Source organism: Pipra filicauda, unplaced genomic scaffold (assembly GCF_003945595.2).
Source record: "Pipra filicauda isolate LSUMZ 115617 unplaced genomic scaffold, ASM394559v2 scaffold29_size4552773_pilon, whole genome shotgun sequence".
NCBI classification, from domain to species: Eukaryota; Metazoa; Chordata; class Aves; order Passeriformes; family Pipridae; genus Pipra; species Pipra filicauda.
Window position 1 is genome coordinate 2,947,584 of NW_024104420.1, and position 23,333 is coordinate 2,970,916.

At 39.4% G+C, this 23,333-nt stretch overlaps 1 protein-coding gene across 1 annotated transcript in view; it reads right to left on the reverse strand.

Moving 5' to 3' along the window:
• The window catches only part of ZNF608 (zinc finger protein 608), an 80,914-nt gene extending 58,429 nt beyond the window's left edge, over positions 1 to 22,485 (reverse strand). The window contains exons 1-2 of the mRNA XM_027710293.2: positions 22,286 to 22,485; positions 20,315 to 21,361 (exon numbers count right to left, since the gene is read on the reverse strand). Of these exons, the coding sequence (XP_027566094.1) occupies positions 20,315 to 21,202 (888 nt within the window). The 5' untranslated portion in view covers positions 21,203 to 21,361; positions 22,286 to 22,485. The remainder of the gene's footprint in view (positions 1 to 20,314; positions 21,362 to 22,285) is intronic.
• Positions 22,486 to 23,333: the final 848 nt, after the last annotated feature.

The following is a 23,333-nucleotide window of genomic DNA, read 5'->3' on the forward strand; positions in this document are numbered from 1 at the left end:
GGGGGGGACGTGTATGTTCTAAAAAAAATGAAGAAAAGACACTAAAACTGGAATAGGATAGGATGCCACTGGATAACTGAAAAATTATGCTGTGTTTTCTTCTGCCACACACAAGCCTTCAGCTTTGTCCAATACATCACGTAAGCACAAGGGAGGAGGATGTATTGGCTTTTTCTGCTACACTCCCATTTGCATGAAAAGGAGCAGTCGAACGAAAATTAAGCACTTAAACAGCTTAAAAAAGGCACTGGTTCAGAATACTGTACTTCAATAAAACATTCATTGTTATTCAATGCTTGGCAAATGACATTGCCATCACATACTAGTAGAAGAACCGTGAAGAATAAATGCTATCTGAAAAAGAGGCTTGTACTTATGCAGCGCTAATGACCATCTAAAAGAGCGATTCTGCATGGTTACATCCTCTTTGAGATTCACAGCTGCAGCTTCACAAGAGCAGCCATACATCATAATCTGCAGCCATTTTAGACTACCCCGTGCTTTGGAGAGCAATATGGGAAGTAAGGAACTGCTAATCTGTAAAGTTACAATCAAAAATAACTCTATTCAGCTGTGATGACTAAGTGTGACGACCCACCTTCCCCTTAAGGGTGAGTCGTCACGCTGAGAAGGAGGTATTCAAAATTTAAAACTGACAACACCTTTGACTGTAACAGCAGTGACACATAGGGAGAAGATCTCCACGTTTAGTTTCATCAGAGAGAAAACATACTCATTATTAGATTTTGATTTCTAATTCATTATAACAGTGGCACGGAGTAGCACACGAACAGTTCTTTTAAAAGGTCAGATAATTGTATTTTAAGATTATAACACGTTTTAATTAATGTGAAGAATTTGCTTATTGAACTGATCCTATAAACATAATTAATTAACTGAGATGCAGTGACTTTTCAGAAAGTTAACAGCTTGTGAACAAACATTATGTCACCATACTTTGAAACTGTTTGATAATCAAAGGCAACGTTATTATGCACTAGATTAATCACAGATTTTGTAAGTGTACCAGGTTGACCCTGGTCGGATGCCAGGCACCCACCAAAGCCACTCTCTCACTCTCCCTCTGCAACTGGACACAGGAGAGAGAAAAAAAAACCAGCTAAGGATTCATGAGTTGAAATAACAACTGGGAGAGGTCAGATACTGAATACCTTCACGGGCAAAACAGACTCAAAGTGGGGATAGTACTTAAATTTATTACTAATGTGAGAGAAATCTCATTTATTAAATTTAGAAAAACAGCAAAAGTTTGCAAAACAAAAGGAATAAAACGAAAAGGAAAAATTAATTACAACACGTGTTGGGTGTCCTAGGCATGCAGGATTCCCAGGAACACACCTTCCAATTCAAAAGTCCCGCTTTTTAAACATTCTTAGGGTTCAACCCTGTTACGTCATAGAAGAGGCGTTCCCCTCTCCCTGATTGGCTGTGTCGTGCTGGGAGGTGGAGTGTCCTGCAGCATGGCGGCTCCCAGGACCAGCCATGTGGTATAAGGGGTTTCCTTACCAATATTCATTTTACAGTTCCCTATTCCCGTCCGCATGTTTCCCTGACACCAGTTCCATGCTGAATCCGGCGTCTTACAACTCCGCGATACGCCTGATAGGTTAGTAAAGAAAAACTCCTACGTTAGTGATTTGTTTAACTCATTTGCTTGTAATAAAACGATTCTTTATTTCCCACAACTAATAGGATAGGAGCCAAAGAGGAGAAATAAAACAATCTTAAAAGCACCTCCCCCCACCCTCCTTCCTTCCATGTTCTCCCTCCTCCCCCCCAGCGGTGCAGGGGGACGGGGAATGGGAATTACGATCAGTTGTTGTTTCTGCTGCTGCTCGGAGAGAGGAGTCCTTCCCCTGCTCCTGTGGGGTCCCTCCCACGGGAAACAGGCCCTGATGGACCTCTCTGGTGTGAGTCCATCCATTGGGCAGCAGCTCTTCCCAAACTGCTGTCCTGTGGGTCACTCCTCCATGGGGTGCAGTCCTTCATGAATGAGCTGACCTGACGTGGGTCCCCCACAGGGGCCACAAGTCCTACCCGGGAAAAACCTGCTCCAGCGTGGGCTTCCCTCTCCATGGGCTGCAGGTCTCTGGCAGGACCCTGCTCCATCCTGGGCCTCCCATGGGGTCACAGCCTCCTTCATGCATCCACCAGCTCCACCATGGGCTCCTCCATGGGCTGCAGGGGCACAGCTGCTCCACCATGGTCTGCACCAGGGGCTGCAGGGCCTCAGCTCCAACACCTGGAGCACCTCCTGCCCCTCCTTCTGCACTGACCTTGGTGTCTACTTTGTTGTTCCCATGTTCTCACTCTGCTCTTCCCTGGCTGGAATTTTCTTCTGTGCAACAATCTTCTGTTCTTAAATATGTTATCACAGAGGTGTTACTGTTACTCCTAATTGGCTCGGCCTTGGCCAGTGGTAGGAAGTCCATCCTGGAGCCGGCTGGCATTGGCTCCATGGGACAGGGGAAGCTTCTGGCAGCTTCTAACAGAAGCCACCCCTGTAGCCCACACACACACCCTGCTACCAAAACCCAGCCACAGAAACCCACTACAGTAGGTAAACCAAAGATAGCCTTCCCTTTCTGCATGCACAAGATTTATAGCCATACGCATCACACCACAATATTGACTCCAATTATGCACACTATTTCAAGCTTAGTTCTATGGAAGCAACTATGGCTCTCTACACAGTACATATCTGTGGCTTAGTATTAAAACAACTATCTGGATCATTAATTAGGCTAGACAAGATACAACAGTCTGGTAACTGCTGTCATTACTGTGCTTGTTTGCCTCACACATTAAATATCTTTGTCTCTACAACTACCTAAAGCACATTTCTCAGGACAGGTCAAACAAGCTAGCCCTCCACTGCACTGTAAATGGCATCTGTCATCAGCATAATAACTCCCACCATATCTTTATGTACAAATTTGGAAGAGGAAGCTCTGAAAGAAATGTGAATGGTGCCACTTTAGGCTGTCAAGAGTTCAACCAGAGGTTAACTGTAACGAGGACGGTGTTTTACTTTCAGCCCTCAGTGCATATACAATCAATACATATCTCTTGTGTTTCTTAGGCTTCTCTTGCTGAGAAGAAAGTAGCTTGAAATCCAAGTTACCACAAACATAAGCATCTATATGAAAATGGTGGCATACTGAAAAAAAAACCAAACTCTTTGGTAATCAGTGGCATAGCCTGCTCTGCACTGTGAAAACACACCTAAGAGGAATGAACACACAAAATGTGTGTTGATTTATAATGGTTACTGAGAAGCTGCATTTCAGCATTAAACACAGCACCATCAATATCTGGCTAGGGCCACAGAAGGATAAGGAAGCCAAGAGTCACTCTGTGCCATGACTTCAAGTGGGTAACACAGTTCGTGGAGAGACTGTCCATCCCTTGCCAAAGGCTTACAATTGCTTCCTCTTCCTTTACAAAGAGGTGCCTTTTTATTTCTCATCATGGAATAGCTTAGAGAAAGCTAGCTAGTGTACATTAAACGCGGAAGAAAAAAATACCATTTCCACAGTCACACCTGGATCCCTAGACAGCATAGATTTGCACATAAACACAGAATTTGTCAAACTGCAATACTTGCAAAAGGAATCCAACGCTTACATATTTCCATAGGTTACCATTAACTATTTCACTGGGTACACAGGGCAATCAACAGACCAGTGAAGGACCAAAAAACTCTTTAGCACTCAAACATGCCATAAAGACAAGGCTGTTCCTGCCTTGGGCCAGCTACAAAAAAGGTTTTCCAAAGTCTAGTGGCAAGTGTGCAAAGTGTGGCCAAAAAAACCCAAAACCAAAACCAACCAACCAACCAACCAACCAAAAACCAAAACCAAACAAAACAACAAACACCAACCAAAACAAAAACCCAAACAAACAAACAAAACCACCAAAAAATCCCCTCCTTATGACCACATGACAGATGTTGCTCAACCTCCTCCTACCCTAACCTCACTCCAAAAGAAAAAAATAAGCTTCCCCTGAAGAACTGAAGGGTGAATTTTCATCTTATCTAAGTAAGCTTCATTTAAACAAAGTGACTAAGTTCCAGCTCACACCATTATGCCTGAAAACTCTGTCCTTCTTGCTGTGATATTCTTAAGTTATGTCCAGAACCACCAGACAGCCAGGTAAGAAATTTCAAATGGTGCTAAAGAAATGGTGCCAAAGAGGTGGAGACATCCAAAGCAGGGCAGTAAATGAGACAAGGATTTCAGCAATGAGGTTTCTACAAGCACTGTCTCTTCAGGTTAATGAAAGCTTTTTAAAAAGGAAAGCCCTGAGAGAGCATTCCAGATACAGAGCTTACCCTGGAGACTTCTGTACATTTTTGCGGTTTCACAACACATTTTCCTATTAATTTGGAAATACTTTTCTCTCCTTGGTAACCAGTTAATAAGTCCACAGAAACATCAGGGGAAACTGACAGCGTACACCAGAGAACTAGAGACTTGACTACTTATACAATTTATCAAATGAACAGGAGGGTCTTAAGGAAACTTTTCTCCTTATATCCCCCCTCTTTTACTACCACTGAATAGAGGAAAAAAGATGAGGAAAATATTAGAAAGGTACAACAATGTACGATTAAAAGGCAAGAAATTGGTATCTCACAAATGCAAGCAGAAGTCAGAATTATCACTCATCCTGTTGAAAGGAGGAGAAATAATTACACATAATGCGTAATGTGATGTAATGGCCTTCATGAAGAAAGCAGGCAATGTGATGTTTATTTTTTTAATAAATTGCTCTGTTTTTCCAGGAGATTGCAAATGTTAGACTAAATGCTCAAATAAACTCAATACATATAGGTTGTAGTCACATAACCTTTTACAGCTGCAGCTGAGGTAAACTGAAATGAGGCTATTGAACCTAGCTACTCATCACCAGCCCCACCACACCTATTCTGGAGATCACTGCCTTTCCCTTCTCATTGCCCATGTAGCCTCACCTTTCATCCCAATCAACTTGGACACTGCGTCAGAAAAAGCACACTATTGTGATCACCAGGACCTTTTTTTTGAAGTAGGCTAAGAAAAGGCCCACCCTGTAGAAATGCACATCAGTGCTGAGTATTGATAGTATTCTGGGTAGATGCTGTTAGCACCCTGAGTGAGATTACAGCTCAAGTTTCATTTTCAGAAACCTAACAAAAGTGTTCACCAATACCTGCAGGCTGAGGTATGCTCTGGCAATCAGCTTCCAGTTTGTCCTGGCACTGCTCCACTCCTGCACATTTCACAAGTGCAGCTTCACTGCTTATCCAGATGCAAAGACTGAGGTACAGCCAAGACATTTGCAGGCACTCTTTTGTAAGACCACTGTGCAAAACCTTTTGTGGGAGAATTGAGCAAAAATGTGACTTTTTGTGTCCAGAACTGAAGAAAACAAGATTTACCACAGCCCATTTCCACAGTGGAGAAGCCATATCAAAGAATTTCTGTAGTGCTGTAAGAGGAGTCAGTCTTGAGGTACTGGTTCCTCTAAGCACAGCCTGACTTAAACCATCCTAAGAAATTATGTTTCCCTACTTTAAAGACTTGTAATGGCGTTTTGCTGCTGCACCCCAAACCAATGAATGCAGAAATTCAACTCTAAACTGGGCTATAAGTTTAACTTTAAATAAAGCTGCAATTTAAAAGGAGATTCACTTAATCTGAAAGTAACAAGTATTTCCTCCCTGATCATAGCCTGGCCTGTTAGCGAACGCTTTACAAATTTAGTAATGACTAAAACAAATTAGCCTAATTACCTGGAAAACCTAGTAGACTTTAAACTGGTAGACTTTCAACTGCCAGATCAGATGACCCTCTCTAAGTCAAAACACTGAAAATACTAAAAGTACAAGAATGAACCACAAAGGAATTGCACTTCTCATTGAGCTCATTTTTCTTCACGAAAAGCAAACACAGTGACTCTTTTGTGTCACAGTGTCAAGATCAGATCAAAACCACCTATGGGCAATAAAAATGCAGGCCAAATAGGACAGAGTAAATTGTACTCTCACCTCTATATTTAAACTTAAGAAAGGTTTGTCCCTTCTAAAATATGTTATATGAAATTTGTTAGTGTAAGTTACACCACTCACTCCACACTCAACTCTGACTGTAATATTGTATTTGCATGCCTCTTCCTGAAAGGATTAAAAGATGCTAAACATAATCATAAGAAAAAGGAGCTCTTATGCCACCATATTATCCAGAACTATTGTTAACTTACTGAGTTAAATTGTCAGCAACTTCCTTTTTCTCAGACTTTAATCATCTTCTTGGCTTCCAGTACAAGAACAACAATAAAAAAAAAATTAAACTAAACCTGTATCAAATTTCCAAAATTCTGAGATTAAATAATTTCTTTGTCTTAAATTGTTAATTTAGACTGCAAATTTCCTTTTGAATTTACTGAGACCCAAATTCACGGCAACATTGCTTAATCATTGGTTATACTCTACCAAGGATACAGACAAGTTCATTACGTCTAGAAGGCATTTGGTTATGGTGCTACTGCTGAAGTAATCCCTTAACTTTCTATTACATACTTCAGGACATTGATCAAAAATGGAAGACTTAGCTTGGAGTGAATTTGCCTACTCACACCCCCCCACACACAAAAAAGAAATAATAATTTTGTCTTAAGAATTTATGAAACTTCACCTGTTATTTCAATGTTATAATTTTTAACTTGCGGTATGAAGACCATTCATGTATCTGTTAGAAGCAGTAGCAATAAAATTATATACTTGTGCCTTAAAACTTCCTATTGCAAGTTTCTTATTAAAGACTGAGTTTATAGTTTTGCTAGTCACATTATACAGGTTTTAAAGTATGATGTGAACAAAATCACAATATCAGCACGTGAAGTTCTTTAATGGCCATAGAACACTGCTTTCAATCACTTAAAATATGTCAATGCTCATTTTACCAAACAGATATCAGATAATAGTCTGGTTTAATGTTCCAACAGAAATAATCATTTCACAGCCTATTGAGAGTACAAAAGGACATAAACATACACAAATATGTTTATAATTAGACTACATATAAAACACACAATTCTTACATAACTTTCATGGCAGTATTCTCCTTGCAGAGATGTTAGTGCTCATGTTGCTACTCATTTTGAAGCAACCAGATTCTGTGCCTAAATACAATGGGGGAAGTGGCCTGTTACTTGGGAATACAGTTGCATGCACTTCACCATGCACTCTCTCTCATTCTTGTGACCTAGAAATGCAGCAGAAACTAAATTTAAAGAAAGAAACATGCTATTAAGAAAAGCACTGTTCTTAAGGTTACTCTTTAGTAGACTACAATTTGAGGGAAAAATATTTTTAATAGCATAACCTACTGGCAACCCTCTCTATATTTGTTTATGCATAAGCAGAGAGCAATATTTTATATACTGTCAGTGAATTTCAATCAAGCAATATGAAAAGAAACAATGCACAGCATTGCTAAGCACTTCATGAGAAAAATTACAGTGAATAAGTCACAGAAAATTCAACAGAAAAGATAAAATTTTTGAAAGGTTATAAATTACTGAAAAAAGGAAGTTCAACTGAAAAAGCTTAAACAATGTTTACTGCAGAGGTTACTCCACTTCTGCTATAATGCTTTCTTGGCTTTGATCTTTAAACCAACGACTCATGAAAATGATATCTTCAAATTTACAGGCCACCAGTAAGCAACTCTTTAAAAAAATGTTGTACAACAATAAAGCAGAAACCACAAGCACTTCCTAACCATTTGAACTGTCAACTAATTAATTATGATACTTAAACAAAGGCCTATTTTAAAAACTTGCTCTTAAAAAGCACAGAGGAGAAAAAGAGAGAAGGAAAAAAAAAGGGTGGAGCAGTTCTAGTGAGCAAGCCAAACTGCATATTGGGGAAGGAGGTTCAAGAAAATGTATTATGTTTGCTCAGATTAACAGAAGTATTTCTCCCCCACTCCATTTAGATGGAAAACAAAATAGGGCAGCTCTTCTTGCCACAGCCGGTGCCCCTTAGCTGGAAGCAGCTCCAGTTGTCAGGTTCCTGTCAGCACCAAAGTGCAGCAACACTTCCCTTCTCCTACCCTTTTGTTCCTACTTAATATGTGCAGTTTGTTCAGCAGTCTTTGCTGTTAAACAATTCATTTTTTCCTTGTCTCCTCTGCTTTAGGAGGAAGCAAAAATAGCAGGACTTACTCACAAAATATAAAGCTCATTTCCTGTACCTTAGTGCCTGATTCTTTCACCTCCTTGTCCATAGGATTTAGCTACCAAATAGGTCCTAATCTGTAAACAAATGATTTGCTCTACAATTAAACCATTCACTTCTGTCTTTTTTTCCCCCTCTCTTTCTTTGGCTGCTTGGCTGGGGTCCAATGTGGAGGCTCATAGGTTCTCCTATTATTTAGTGCTGGTTAAAAGGCAATAAGCTCATTTAGAGTTTATAAAACTATAAGCTATCAACAAAAGCATTTAATGCTTCTCTGAAGCACTGTGGCTTTTGCCTGAAAAATTAATAATTTGTGGCTGCGTGTGTATATGTATGTACGCATATGTGTGGAGGTGTTTTTTTAATATATTGGCTTGGTTACTCACTCTGGATGTCTTTAAGTCAGCTATTGTAAGCTACAAATACATGCATTTCACTTGAATTTTAATTGTCTGTGTACTTTTTTCTCAAAAATTGACAATCACAGGAACTGCAATTCACCGTGGCTACAAAGCTGAACCTCAAACGCTTTGATGTTGCATGAGAAAAAAATGTCATGCTGCTGCAGTATTTCACAATGTTTGCAAATATTGTTTCTTTACAGAATGATGTTATGAATCACAGGAGTCTATTAGAGTAAGTAAAACCTTTAGAGAAATAAATAACATGTTAGCTTTTTCATCTCTGCAGTTAAAGAGTCATTCATGACTCAAGAGAAAATAAAATAACATCAAGATAATTCTCCTTTATCTCTATTTTTACGTTTTTGTTCTTAGTAGAAAATAAGTTCTCAGGGACTACAAACCAAAACACAGCATGTGTGTGCTTTACGTCATGCAGATACTCATACATACAGCATGGGGCTATCAGGCTACCACCTCAATGTGGGACAATAAAGACAATTAAATATTTTTTTTAAACATGTCTATAAATAAGTGAATTATTGTAAATGAAAAGCTAAATTTACAGGTGTAAATCGCATTTAGAAATGAGAAGTACTTAGCAACTTCAACTTAAGAAATATACTTCCAATAAAATTCCACAAATCTATTCAAAGTCTATTACAGATGCTGACATCAATCTGCCAAGCTTTAGTGTGCTAATCGCCATAAAGATTTTCACTTGCAAGTTTAGCTACTGTTATATTTCAATTAAATACTCTGTGTTTGTATAGGCAACTACAGACATAAGGCATTAGAGGTGGATAGGTAATAGAACAGAATTGCCATGGAACCTCTAATGCTAGTTTTGCCTGAATAAGGAAGTTCAGACTTCCACTTAGATTCATCTTCTCCTCAGTGTTTTAGTCCTGATTTCCACACTTTCCACTCAAAATTTCACTATTTCCCCAATGAATACAACATCAGAGGCCATACTCCTACTGCAGCTGCTCGTAGGAACATGAACACCACAGAAAACCCCTTAAAATTCAATTTATATATAATATTTTAAAGGTACACCCACGTACTCATGCACACACAAGCACAGACATATACAAAATGACACACAAAAAGCTTTTAATTAGCTATACCTATTAAGACTCATCAGTCTGTTTCCACCCCCCTCAGCCAAATGCCAGCTTCTGGAGTTGCAGATAATAGATAGCAGTCAGACAGGTGTCAGGTAAGTATGTTCGTCCTGAAAAACTAGTTAAAGGTATAAATAAATAAATAAATAAACAGTGCTTAACACTGCAGAGAAGTGTCTCTTATCCTAAACTGGCACAGCAATCACATCCAAATTTAAGCATTAACTATATGTATTGTTAACTTTATCAATGTATCTTCAGTAATTACTGACCAGCTGGAAAGGTTTTGTAAAAATTAACCAGTAAGAGGCATTTTAAACTTCTAATAAATATTTCAGTTTGAGGAAAAATAAAAACCTTGGAGGTAGTTTAAAAATAGTTTGCAACTCTTCCACCCAGAGTAAATCTGAAGGCTCAAAAATAAATATTCAAGAGCATTAATTTGTTTCTAGATGTGTTCGTGCAAGTAAAACAGCAGCCATAATGTGGAAATTTGAGTCACATTTTGCAACTAATTGAAAGCAGATTAGAACTCTGCCTCAGGGGAACATTGTCAAACTAGAAGCTGGAGCAAATGAAGAAAGAGGTGAAAGCATCGTGAAGAGCTGACAGATTTACAGTGCTCAAGGCAATAAACGGGTACTAGATGAAAATGAATGTGCCTTACTGTACTGCACGCAGTTTTCAGTCATATCTCAGCAATAAGAGCATACAGGCATGAAACAATTATTTTCAGAGAGATGGTGAAGGAAAGAGCAAGAATGAACAAAACACTACTCGGATGGTGTGCAAAAAAATATAATTCATACAGTGGCTCACGTTGCTACAAGAATAATCAAATTGGTCATACTGGGCCCTGTTTTGTAACCTGGATTCACCTCAAGTAAGGACTTACACTGACACAACTCAAGTTACTTGAGTTAAGAAAGGAGCCCTTGGCTCAGTGTGAGTACGAGTCAAAGCCTTAAGCTCGTAGGAGAAAAAAAAATCACACAGATTTTACATTTTTAAAGCTAAGAATAACACAGAACCCTGCAGACAGATAAATCAGAGGCAGGAGAGCAAAAGCCTTTTTAGAGGGTGATTAGAAAAGGTTGGAGGAGATTATAAAATGAAAAGTGCAGAGGCTAATGTACCAATGCTGTAATGGAAACAGCTGCTAGCTTTCTCCTTCAGTGTTTGGCATCCGTTGCAGCGTCACAGGAAAGACTGTTAAAAGATCTGGACATGAAATGTAAATAAAACTATTAGCCAAAACTCAGTTGCTGTATTTATAAAACAGTAGCAGCTCTTTTTTCATGTGTATGTATGTACATATATATATGTATGTATATATATATACACCACCAGCATATATTGATATATATTCACACACAAACATGTATACAATCCTGTCCTTGAACAGCAACGAGTAGCACTACTACATAGCTGCACCTTACTACTGGCTGAAGTGAGTAAGAACATGAATTTAGGTTTTTCAGTAACACAGGGTGTGGAGCAATCACCTTCACTGTTCTCAAAATGCAGCAGTATTTTTTCTTCAAATTCCAGAACTCTAGTGCAATTCAACATATAGTGCCTAGTATTAACTAGTAAAACTTTATGTCAAATATGTTCATTATATCCATAAATACTCCTGGAATATTAGATCCTTGTCATCAGTGCAAACTAACAGAACAAATCCCTCAACATTTACTAAATCGGATTTAAAACTCCTGCCAGCAAAAAAAAGTTCAATGGAGTAATGAGGTCCATTTCTAATTGTATTTGCTTCTAACTACTACCTTTGGTTGAAGAGATACAGATCTAGTTTCATTTCTCTCCTTCAAAAAGGAAAAGTTGGCAAGAACATTAAACCCCGAAACATGCAACTACTGCCATTGCTTTACTGCTAAAAGCCTATAATAAAGCACAGATTTGATAGTACTATCCATGTTGTGTGGCGAACCACACTCAAATAAACAGTTCTCCATGAAGAATGAAAACCCAAAGGCCAAACCCTTCCAATTCAAACATTATTGTTGCTTTTAACATAAGCCATCCACAGAAATCAGCCAAGGAGGTGACAGGAAATCCAAAAATAATTTGGTCTGGCCCTACACACTATGAGAAAGGAGATTACAAGTTGCTTTTCACTCTTCTTACTGCTTGAGGGAAGTGGTGAAAACTGTAAAAGCTGTGCTTACGTAACAAGCAACTGTGGTATCTACAGTCCTATTTCTACCACAGTTCAGCATAGCATCAATGAAATTCATCAATAAAGGTGGCATTTGAATAGCATGAACTTGTATTTGGGGGGGGGGGATGGGCTTAACAAAACCCCTGAATTAATTCAATGGATAATGCAAATGACTAAATGTGTGCAAAATCAAACTGTCTAGTGAACACAGTTAAAGAGGCCAGATGTGCCTCGAAATTTCCTGGGAAACAGAGTCTAAACTTGGTGCCTTCTTTTATCAGAATGAAGAAAGCAAGCCCTTGGAGTTTACAAAAGTGTGACCAATTGGAGCTTAGTCTTCTGTTGCTAATTGAAGCATGAAAAAAAGAGCTGGTTTCTGAGGGCAAACTACAAACATATACTTTTTATATTCCACTGCCACATGATAAAAAACAGAATCAAGCTGACTGGTAGAAATTTGACTGGCAACCAAAGACCAAGCTATTATTTCAAACTGTTATGGGAAAGCAATAAAATTGCTACCAGGTCTCCTCATGTTACTCTTCAATAAAAAAAAAGCCATCAGGGAAATAAGAGGAAAAGAAAACACATCAAAACCTCTAAAGTTTCTTTAAGTAAAAATACACTTCTCTGGTGTTATGCCATCTGCTTCTTGGTTAACACGACAATTCAACTACTAGAATACTAGTGTTTTGAAAACACCAAGTAACCACAATCAATACATTTTAGTTTGCTCTTTTGACTGCAAAAACTGCATTCACATGCCACTATTGGCATCTGCTTCAAACAGCGTCATGAGGTCTCTTTCCTTACATTATTATTTGGTAGAGTTTCTCAGGAGACAAACACCTCGGCCAAGCTGGGTTTGTGCACACAATAAGATTTAGGCTAGGGAGACTCAGAAACTGGGAGAAGGGAATCAAGTATATTTGGTATTCTTTTTCTGAAGATCGGCTGAGGAAGATTTATCATGAAGGACATATAATTCAATGTAGCACATTTTCACATCAAAATTAGTGAAACAAAGAGCTTCATATTTAATTCCCAGTAGATGTTACATACAGGAGGATGCTAGAGAAGTTCATCCTTTCATCTTGAGATTTAGCAGTATTTGCCAAATTAGAGTAAAAGCAGACATATTACAAATCTCTGTCACTAAAGGCAATATTTTATTTTTATTTTGATTAGATTTTAAAAATTTAATCGGTGCCACACTGACCCTAGACCTGGAAAACCTATCTATACAGTTATCAATCCTCCTTCATTCCATGCAACTTGTCCTGTGTGCTCACTTAGGTTGTTTAATCAAGTAGTCTTAGTATATGTAAGCATATATATTATGGATGTGTACATGTATATGCAAACAGGGGCATCAGAGGAAACTACCTATTCCCACCCCCTTGATATTTCTCTCATCTTTTTTAAAAAAAGAAAACAAAAATGACAAAGAACTTGCTCATCAGCCTAGCGGCTCTGGATAGTTTTGCAACTTTCATTCAAATATAAAGGCTTTGTTCCAATTGCCAAGACCGCTTTGTAAGAATTGAAAGAGAAAGTGCAGTAGAGAGTGCTTACTGAAATCCTACAGCACAACCAAAAGTCATTGCCTGACCTTCCTATTTGCCCAAATGGCCTTCAGTAAATTGTGGGTTTAATTCAAGAATATAATAATAATTTAAAAAATCTCATGATTTAAAATCTCATTTAAGAAAGCCCCTCAAGTCTTGCTATGAAAACTGGTAATCATCTTTATTAAAATTACCATGTTTCAAACATATTTTTAAGCAAATTAAAGAACGATAGCTTGCATTATTGTTCACTTTGGTGAAAGGCTGCATTGCAAAAGAGCTGCACTAGGCAGAAACGCTCTGGTGCAAAAGGAGTAAAAACGTTTAAGCTACCTTTGTTGATTGTTAAAAAGGTATTTACTTTTTGCAATTATGCATGATCAGACATTTCCATGGAAGACCATTTTGCTCTCTTTCATCAAACAGTGAATGTTACGTACAGATCACATTTTAAAAAAAAAATCCATATATTTTCTGTGATTATTAGGAAATAAAAAACTCTTTGTCATGTAAACACACTAAATCAAACACTAGTTTTTAGTAAAAACGATGGCCAGCCCTACAACTGAAGTCACTGCGTCCACAGATCCACAGGTGTGACCCTATCTGAGGACTCACGGGAGGATGTATTTCTGTTCTAAGAAATAAGTACAGGTAAGAAGTCAGATAACCTTTCCACCCTTTCAGGGAACAGAGCAATATATCACCATGTACATTAGAACGTCATATAGGCACAATATAAAGCTAGTACAATGCTAAGTGTATTACATAAATATTATGCTTATCCAACCTTGCTGTTGGATCATCTGTACAAAGTATCTTAGCTCAGAGCAGGGTAGGCTCTAAAACTTCATTATAATCAGCAATTCCAACTGTATATCATGAAATAAATCTGCAACATGCCATTCAAAAAGTGAGTACTACATCTGAGAAACACAGACCATGTGGCAATGACACAAAGCTGCCTAAATTCCTGCAGAAGCAAGCTAACCTTTTCAAGAGTGGGTAACAGAAATTCAAAATATATGTCCTTATCCAAAATGGAACCATAGCTGAAGGACAGCTGAAATGTTTGTACCTCCAAGATGATATTTCTGATGATGCTTGTAAAATACTTGCTCAATACCACATGCACCAATAACCATGTGAAATGTGGAGAAACAGATTTTAATGGTGTTTTTATTCTTTTAACCTACTTTCAGAAATGCAAATCACATGGCTAACACAGAGCACATAAAGGGTAACCTGCATTCAACGTGCAAAGGATGTGTCCAGTTAACAGAAAGCAGACCCCAAGATCTCCCAGAAATGTCAGTACTACAGAGATCATCCATTTCTTATTAGTAAAAAAAAAAAGGAAACAAAAATGGCACGAGTTTTAGCACGCAAGAAATCTGCACATTTCACATTTATGATTTACACTGTTGTCGATAAAATAGCTTTCCAATTATGAAGGCTGTCGTAGAAGAAGCTGGAATGCATTCTGTGTTAATGATCACAACCAGGGGTCCAAGCTTTACTCTTTTGTCAGAGATACAGCAGATCCTCCCCGCAGCTTCACCATTAACATGTCTGTTTCCTGTCAGACCACTCAGAGATAATGTCATTTATCTCAGGGCGGCACAAGACCAGTCATTAGCTTCAGTAAAAGACCTCAAACAAAGGCCGGATGGCATTTTATCCAGGGCTCATAGGCTGCAGCCAAGAATCTCATTGCCTAGCAGTTTAGAACAAGTTATCTCTAAAAGAGTAATTTTCTCCATATCAACAATTCTAGAACACTTCTCTGAAGAGCAGAAAAATATACATGGGAAATTTTAGTCAATGGTTTTATCATATGCAATTAGGTGACTGATAAGAGCTTGCTAAAGTTATTCTTTGAGAGTTTGTTTTGTGGTGTTTTGTTCTTTTTTTTTTGGGGGGGGGAGGTGTTCCTCTCTTCCCCTCTCCTTTTACTTCGTAAGGAAAGACACAGTAAATCAGATTCTACCTGAACAGTCAGACCTTTGAAGAACAGACCCTTATTATGTTTGCCTGCAGGAGGTGATTCACTATTATAAATTTTTCAATGACTGGGCTTCTGGAAATCTCTTTAAATGAAAGTAGTACTGGTTAACTGTATGTACGAACACATGTTTTCACAGTCTCTCTGGTATTATTGCATTTCAGAAAGCTTCTATAAAGTGCCAGGTGAACTTTTTAAAATAATGATAATAATAATTAAAAAAAGAAAGAAAGTTGAAAAAATACTAACAAATCTCAGCTATTCAATTCCTGGGCTTATGCTGAAAACTAGGAACAGATGGTACTTTCCATGTTACTTGAATCTGGTTATTGAACACCTCTATGGTTACGGGAGATTTTGCTTAGCACTTTTAACATACATTTCATTTATTGGACTATAAAATGCTACTTTGGAAAAACAAGTCTTTATATAGCTATAATTAAAACAGTCTTGCAGGAAAGCCCTTTAACATGGAGAACATGGTTAACCTCATGACATCTGGACAATCAATCCTTTCCTTTTTACTGGGTATTTATGAAGTTATTAAAATTGTAAAATTACCAATGCCCAAAATGAAATATTTTTCCAATGGTTCCGAGTACGGTTATCAGACAGCTTCCCTACTTGATTTGATAGATGTTCTAGACCAGCCTCCATTGTGCTACGCTAACTCTTGCTTTGCACAGGAATTCAATAGCAGACCTGGTCATACATATTGGCAGAGGTCAGCAGGTTCGCACGGAAAGCTTTCCTCAGCCAAAGGGCAACACCTCTTCACCCAGCTCAAAAAGCACCGTCACACTACTAGACAGCACTACAGAACTTTAAGAACCTTGAGCTGTGCTTATTGTTAGACATCCATAGTTATCAATGTTTTTAACAGCTAAATCCCTTATGTAGCTTTCAAAACAGTTTGCAGTCAAACAACAATAGACTTTGTTCTTTAATTACAGCAAGTGACCTCCCTGCCCTTTTATTTCACAGTGAATAAACTACACACAAGGCCGGCAAGAAAAGTACATGAAAAGCATATCTCCATAACATCATTAATCAAAGCATGTACTTAAATAATTTACATCAACAGGAAAATGCACCCAGAGATTCCTGATGAAGTGCAAAACACCCTCAAAACCTGCATTTAAATAAAAAAAAAAAAGTGAAAATAAAATAAAGAATGAAAGAATACAAGCCAAGAACGTTAATTTGTTGAAGACAACTTTCAAATGAGAAATGCAGTCTTAATGAGAAGCGCTGAGCTAATAAAAGAGAAAAATTCAATCCTGGAGTATCACTACACTGATACATTTAGAACTGTAACTAGACCCCTCCAATTACAGCTTTGTGTCTTCTGTACTATTTTAATGTAAACATACTGATTTTCCCATACCAAATACAGTTTTCCCATATCTCAAACTGTGACTGAATCCCAAAATCTCCTCACAATGCACACAAAGCAGTTTTTGTAGATACCCTGAACACTTTTCAATATAACAGTTGTTAAAAATACAGAAAAACTTAGCTGAAACAGATGAAGAGTTCATGTGACAAACAGTCACTAACTGTGCTAAAAATGGTATGGATGAGAAATGGAAAATGGAGACAGGTTTTAACACCAAAAATCTTAGGAGTGGTTAGCCTACCTGTCAAAGCTACTTATTCAGACATGTCACTGGTGGCTTAACCACAAAATGGACTGCACAAATATAGCTCAAATATCTTAGCATACTTTGACTTTATCCACATATTAGGGGAGTGGCGACTTTTACAACATACTTGCGGTTTCCGCATAAAAGAGCCAGCAGAACACAGTCATTGATTTAATTAGGCTTCATAAGATCCAATTTATCATGTTTTACATGACTTTCCGCAGCAAGGAAACAGAATAAATAGACTAAAAATAGACATTGAAGCATGCTGTGAAAGCTAAACAGTGACTACAACTCCTGGGAATCTGTTCCAAGCTTTTCACAAATAGTAAACAAATGCAATATTATATTCCACACCACATATAAAAACCTGTAGATTTTGAATCAGCAGGCATGAACTCATTTGATTCTAAGAGGAAACTTCCAAATTTACAAGGCATGTCTTGCACAACAGTAAGATAACTGGAAATTGATTTTAACATGCATGCTTGAAAATCATATATTTACCTACAGACACAAAGTGCTTTTTTCAAGTACATCAGGTATGTTCTAGTGCATAAACAGTCAAAGCAATAACACTTCGGGAATATAAACCCCTTAAAAATATCTTCCTAATGATTATTAATCATTTGGGGGGAAAAAAGCCATAACAACAAACATAAAACACTTGAGTGTCACTAATATTGCCACTAGCTGGACTTCAGGTATCAATCATTGTCAGCAACAAGCTGTATTATTAACATTACTGTTCGTCTAAAAGAGAACATTCCTGGGTAAGAAAAACGCTAAGGGATGTTACTTAAGACAGAAAGTAAGCACACCATTGTGCCAGACAATGGCCAAGGCTGCACGACTCTGATGTGCAAAGCCTATGTTAAAGCCGGTGTGTGCCAACAGCAGTGGTAGTCGCTGGAAATGCAAGCTCCAGACCTCCTCCTGGAGCGACATCTACAACACACAGAGTGTACACTGACGCTGAACCCCTCCATACATGTTTGCTCTAAATTTGCATGCCATCCCATTTACATTGCACATAAGATTACTCGTACGTTTATAGATTCTTCATACAATTTCCTGTGTGACTATAGAGTTGAAAGAACACAAAAACGGGAGAAACCACACCACCCTCTAATCTCTGTTGCCATGGCAGCAGCCTTTGAGATACTGAAATGTTCAGATTGCCAGCTAAACAAAATTGTTGAATGTGAACATTTGGCTGAGAGATTAAAAGGCTAAGGAGGTTGCAAAAGGGCAGTACCTCCCACATTCCAGGCAGCCACTGAATCCAATCAAATGGCTCTGACTCTTTAACCACAGCCATTGTGAAGACCGGATTAGGGCAATTTATCTAGATAGTTAAAACAGATTAGAGAACTGCAATTTGAAGACTATTGGCAACAGAAGTAAATGCCCACTGTACTAAGTTAATAAAGAGACCATGAGATTTTAGGACACCTTTCCACCGCGAACAGCACTTTTCATAAATCAAAGCACAAACATGTACACATGAATTACACAGCAATCTGGTTTTCTCATCTGCATTTAGAAAAGGTCACAAGGCTCATTCAAATTCAACCACAGATACGCTATCTTAAAAGCAATAATATGCATACAATATAAAATTTAATTTGTTCCTCGCCTTGAACAAAAGCCCTTGAAATTATCTTCTAGTACTAACAAATATCTCGTGTCACAAACACCCAAATCTAATCTTCTAGTCGACTTTGTATTACAAAAACTCCAACATGACCAAAATACAAAAAGCCAGTATCCCGGTCGTAAAAAGACATAACTTTTCCCCCGAGACCTTCAGCCCTCCCAGACACATGCAGACCAGTTAACACCGACCCAAAAGTTTTCCCATCGCTGGGAAGTTGTAAAAGCAGGTAATTTAAGACCAACAGCTGACAATACAGTTACACTCTAACATCCTGAGATTGTTCGTTTGGAAGGTGTTAGTTTGCTTTATTTTTCAGGCAGACCAGGTTACTTTTGTTTAACAACCTGTAGAATTCATTGAAGTTGTAATCCTTGGCAACCAGTCACCCTCAGGTCCCCCAGAAGATGCCTTCTGCCCTAGGGACAGAACAATTCCCACCAACACCAGAATCTCCTTGAACCAGCAGTTAACAAAAGACAACAAGCTCTCCCTCTACCCTTCCCAGAGAATAGAGTCATGGCCATCTATTCTTACAGAAAGCATCCTTTGTAATTTAATAGAAAAGAATAAAAACACACACCCCCGTCTGATTTCTTTCATACATTTCAACCACTCAACAAACAAGTAGTTCAAATCCAAGAGCCAGCGCAGCTCAGAGAGGAAAACTCCCCCAGACTGGAGACAAACTGCACCCCTCTGTTCCAAAAGCTGTTTTGCACACACATATCTCAGCACAAAGTGCATTTCCCTCCTCCCAGCATCCTCCTTCCAGGAAGACGAGAGGCACCGCCTGTCTGCTAGCTCCTTCCTCCCAGTCTGCTACACCAGCTTCTGGGGGCCTCTGGGGCTCCTGCACCACAGGACCCCTCAACATGACAAGCATCCTGCATTTCCACAAAGGGCAACAGCGGAGGTCTCCGCTGATACCTCCTGTTTCCTCCCCCAAGCACAATCTCAGCTCCAGACAGTGGGTCAGAGAAGGGAGAGGGGTTCCTTTAGACTTTGGGAGAGGAACAGCCACAAATGCCTGCCAGTGTTGTGGAAGAGAGTCAGCACATACAAGACCTGCTGCTCCTGGAGCGTGAGCTATGCACACCCCAGCCTGAGAACACATGCCATCCCACGGATACCGCTGCTTTCTGCTAAGACTGGGGCCAGTTAAGTCGGGGTCACCTCGGGGTTTCTCCTTCTGGGCGAGTGCAATCAAAAGGAACAGACAAAAGAGAAACATTCTCCAAGTCTGAGGACAGGGAGAGGAAATCATAAGGAAGAGCAGCACACTGAAAACATGGTGTCTTCTGTATAGGGAAGAGGTCTCTGGTTTGGTTTTGGTTTGGATTTTTTAAAGAAAAGAGGAAGAACAGATGCATGTTACAAATACACAGCAGAGAGAAGGACACAGGCGCCAGACGCACGGTCATGGGACACTTATTATAGACACAGGGAAACACAGAAGAGGTGGAGAGGAGCTTTGTCCTACCTTTTCTGTTTTCAATTTCTTGATTCGCCTGTGGCTCTCCTCCTCCTCCTCTTCCTTCTTTACCAAAATAGAGTTCCCCATTAACCCTGAATCCGGGGTACTTTTGCTCACCTCCCCCACAGCAGAGGAGGTGCAGTGAAAGGGGCTGCTGCTTCCACCACTGCCTCCCTTGGCCCCAAAGCCATAGAGGTGCCCAGAGGAAACTTGGCTGCTGCCACCCCCACTGCCATTGGGGTGGCCCTGCTGTAGGTCATGCTGCTTGTCCTTCCTGGATTTTCCTGCATCTTTATCCCGCTTGGAGCCTCTGCTCCCCAGGGCTTTACCTGGTTTCTCCTCTTTGTTTTTCCCACAAGAGGCAATGGTGGTGGTGTTGCTGGTGGTGTTATTATTGCCGTTTGGGTTACTGCTCACGCTTTGACCCAGTGCTGAATTCATGCCAGTTGCCTCTCCAGGGCGCCCTTGGACTTCCTGCCTCTTGCCAGCACTGCTGATCTCAGGAATCCCATACAAGGCAGCAGAAGGCAGAGATTTATTAGCATCCTTAGAAGTTTTACTCCTTTTCACTTTTGATTTGCTAGTCTCTTTGTGAGAGGAATTCCCCTGGGGAGCAGAGGGCTGAACAGAAGCAAATTTTAGGCCATCAGCTAAGGCTGAGGTAGCATTAGCCCCACTGGAAGCCAGACCCCCACAATCCTTGGAGCTGGTGTTGCTGCTGCTGGTGGTATTAGTAGAATTATTCATCTCAAATTTCTGTCTGTCCTTCTCCAAATCGGCATCCAAATCGATTATTAAATTCCCAACACCGATTTCCCAATCATCGCCACTGTCATAAGTGTCAACTGCGTTTGGATCCACACCTTTTCCTGCAGTGGAAGTGTTCAATGACATCCTGAATATGAGATCTCTAGAGTAAAAATCTGATGAACTTTCCTTTGGAGATGTGGGGACATTCGTTTATCTCCGTTGGGCTCTCTCTTAAGTTCAACTCTTGTCTTCCTCCCTCAGGTGTGTCTAGGCTCACAACGTGCAGTCCACGTCCACCTTGTCCTGTGAGGAGGGAAAAAGTCAAATAGTTCTTGTCTAGGTGTTACCAGAATATAACATGACTCAATAAAAAAAGAGTAAGGTAGGGGGAAGCAAAATCTTTCACCATTGCCACACTCTTTCCTTAAGTTTGCTAAACCTGAGGCAGTGACTGCCATGCTTTTATACCGAGCATCTTTAATCTAGTTGTATACCAACATTCACAGTCTCTCTTAAAAAGCTATGCCCACAAAAGAAAAAAAAAAAAAAGGAAAGAAAAAATTAACTACATGATTCAAATCCACAAAGCTCAGGAAATACAGTCTTAGAAGTGGTGCCTAGCTGTTGGAGCACATGTTGTAATCTAACCCCTTGGACCACCACCTAGGCACGAAAGAGAAAAAAGGAAGGACACGGATTCACTCTTCACTGCATTCCATGGATTTTGTGGCTTTAAACCAGACCCTTGAAGTTTTGTGACTCTCCTATATTATCTTTTACCCCTCTTCCACTTAATCTCTTGGGAGGGGGAGGAGAGAGCGCTAAGGGAAGTGGGAAACCTCATTTTCCTTGCCACGATACAGCTTCTGTTAAAAACAACAACCTATAAACACAAATGTTTACTGGAAAATATTAAACTCCATAGATTAAAAAGAAGAGAAGAAATAAAAATTTCCTTTAAAAAATATTCTTAAGATAACAGTTCTAAAAACATTTCTAAGGTACTCCTAGGTCACAAAATTGTTAGGTCTGTTAAATATAGTATTACTGACTGTACAGGAAACTGATTAAGACATACACTTTAAGTGATCTGCACCAAGGTGGCCTCAGTGACCGCAAATGAGTGTGTGTTTGACAAAGCTTAGTTAAAACGATTTTTAAAGGGATCTCTCCCTTTTACAGTCGACTGCCGAAATATTTATACATATATATATGCATAATGCTTACCTTTAATCCTTCATAATTTTTTAATTAAACCAGCAAATCAAAATGCTGTTCCCACTCGTCTCAGCAACAACTCTGTGCCTCATTTTACTTAAAGAGCAAGTGATCAAGAAGTAGAAAGCAAGTATCATCTCAGCCAGTATAAATCGGTCAATAACATATCTCCCCCTAGTTTGGCACACGGATCAGAAGTCCTTTTTTGATTTTGTTTGTTTGTTTAGGTTTTTTCCTCTTTGTTTAAAAAAAAAAAAAAAAGGAAAGAAAAAAGAAAAAAAATGCTGTGCCTCACAACTTTACCAGCTGGTAGGTAGTATTTCACATTCAGAAGTGAAGCATCAAGGACCAGATTTTTGTTTGTTTGCTTTTCCTGAATAAGCACCGAGAGGTAATAATCATCACAGTAATTTAAAAAAAAAAAAAAATGTTTCCCCAACTTCACACTCCGTCTTCAGCCCCGGACCCGGGAGCCATCCTGATCAGTAAGTAATGATCCCATGAAACAAACCTACAGGCGCCCGGGTGTTACAAGACAGAATGTGCTAACATCGGGATAAATTAGTGAAAGGGAGGAAGGAAAAAAAGAAGAAGAAAGGACTGAAAATCTGGGCTGGATTCCGCCTGTTAGTTGGGAAGTGGCATTTTTTTCGCCCGTCCTGACAGATCTGATTTCTTGAAGTAACTTGAGGGGAAACGGGCGGGGGACGTGGGGGAGGGGGAGGGGGGGCGAGGAAGAGGAGGAGGAGCGGGAGGGAGGAATCACTGATCTGATAAACCGGTTATCAAAACATTTTGTGGGAGGGGAGGAAGGACTGCGTGCTCTCAAACGAAGTAAATTTTCCCAGGGGTAAGATTTCGGGGAGAGGGGTGTCTGTCCCCGTCCGTTCCTCCCTCCCCCTTCCAGCCTTAGATCAGCTCTTTTTAAAAACAGGAATACAAAAAAAAGCACAGGCACGCATCAGAATTTCGAGTTGCTGTCTCGGGAAAAAAAAATAATAACAACGAAAAACCCGTGAGCTTGGGCTAATCAGTCATGCGGTAAGTAATTCAGTAA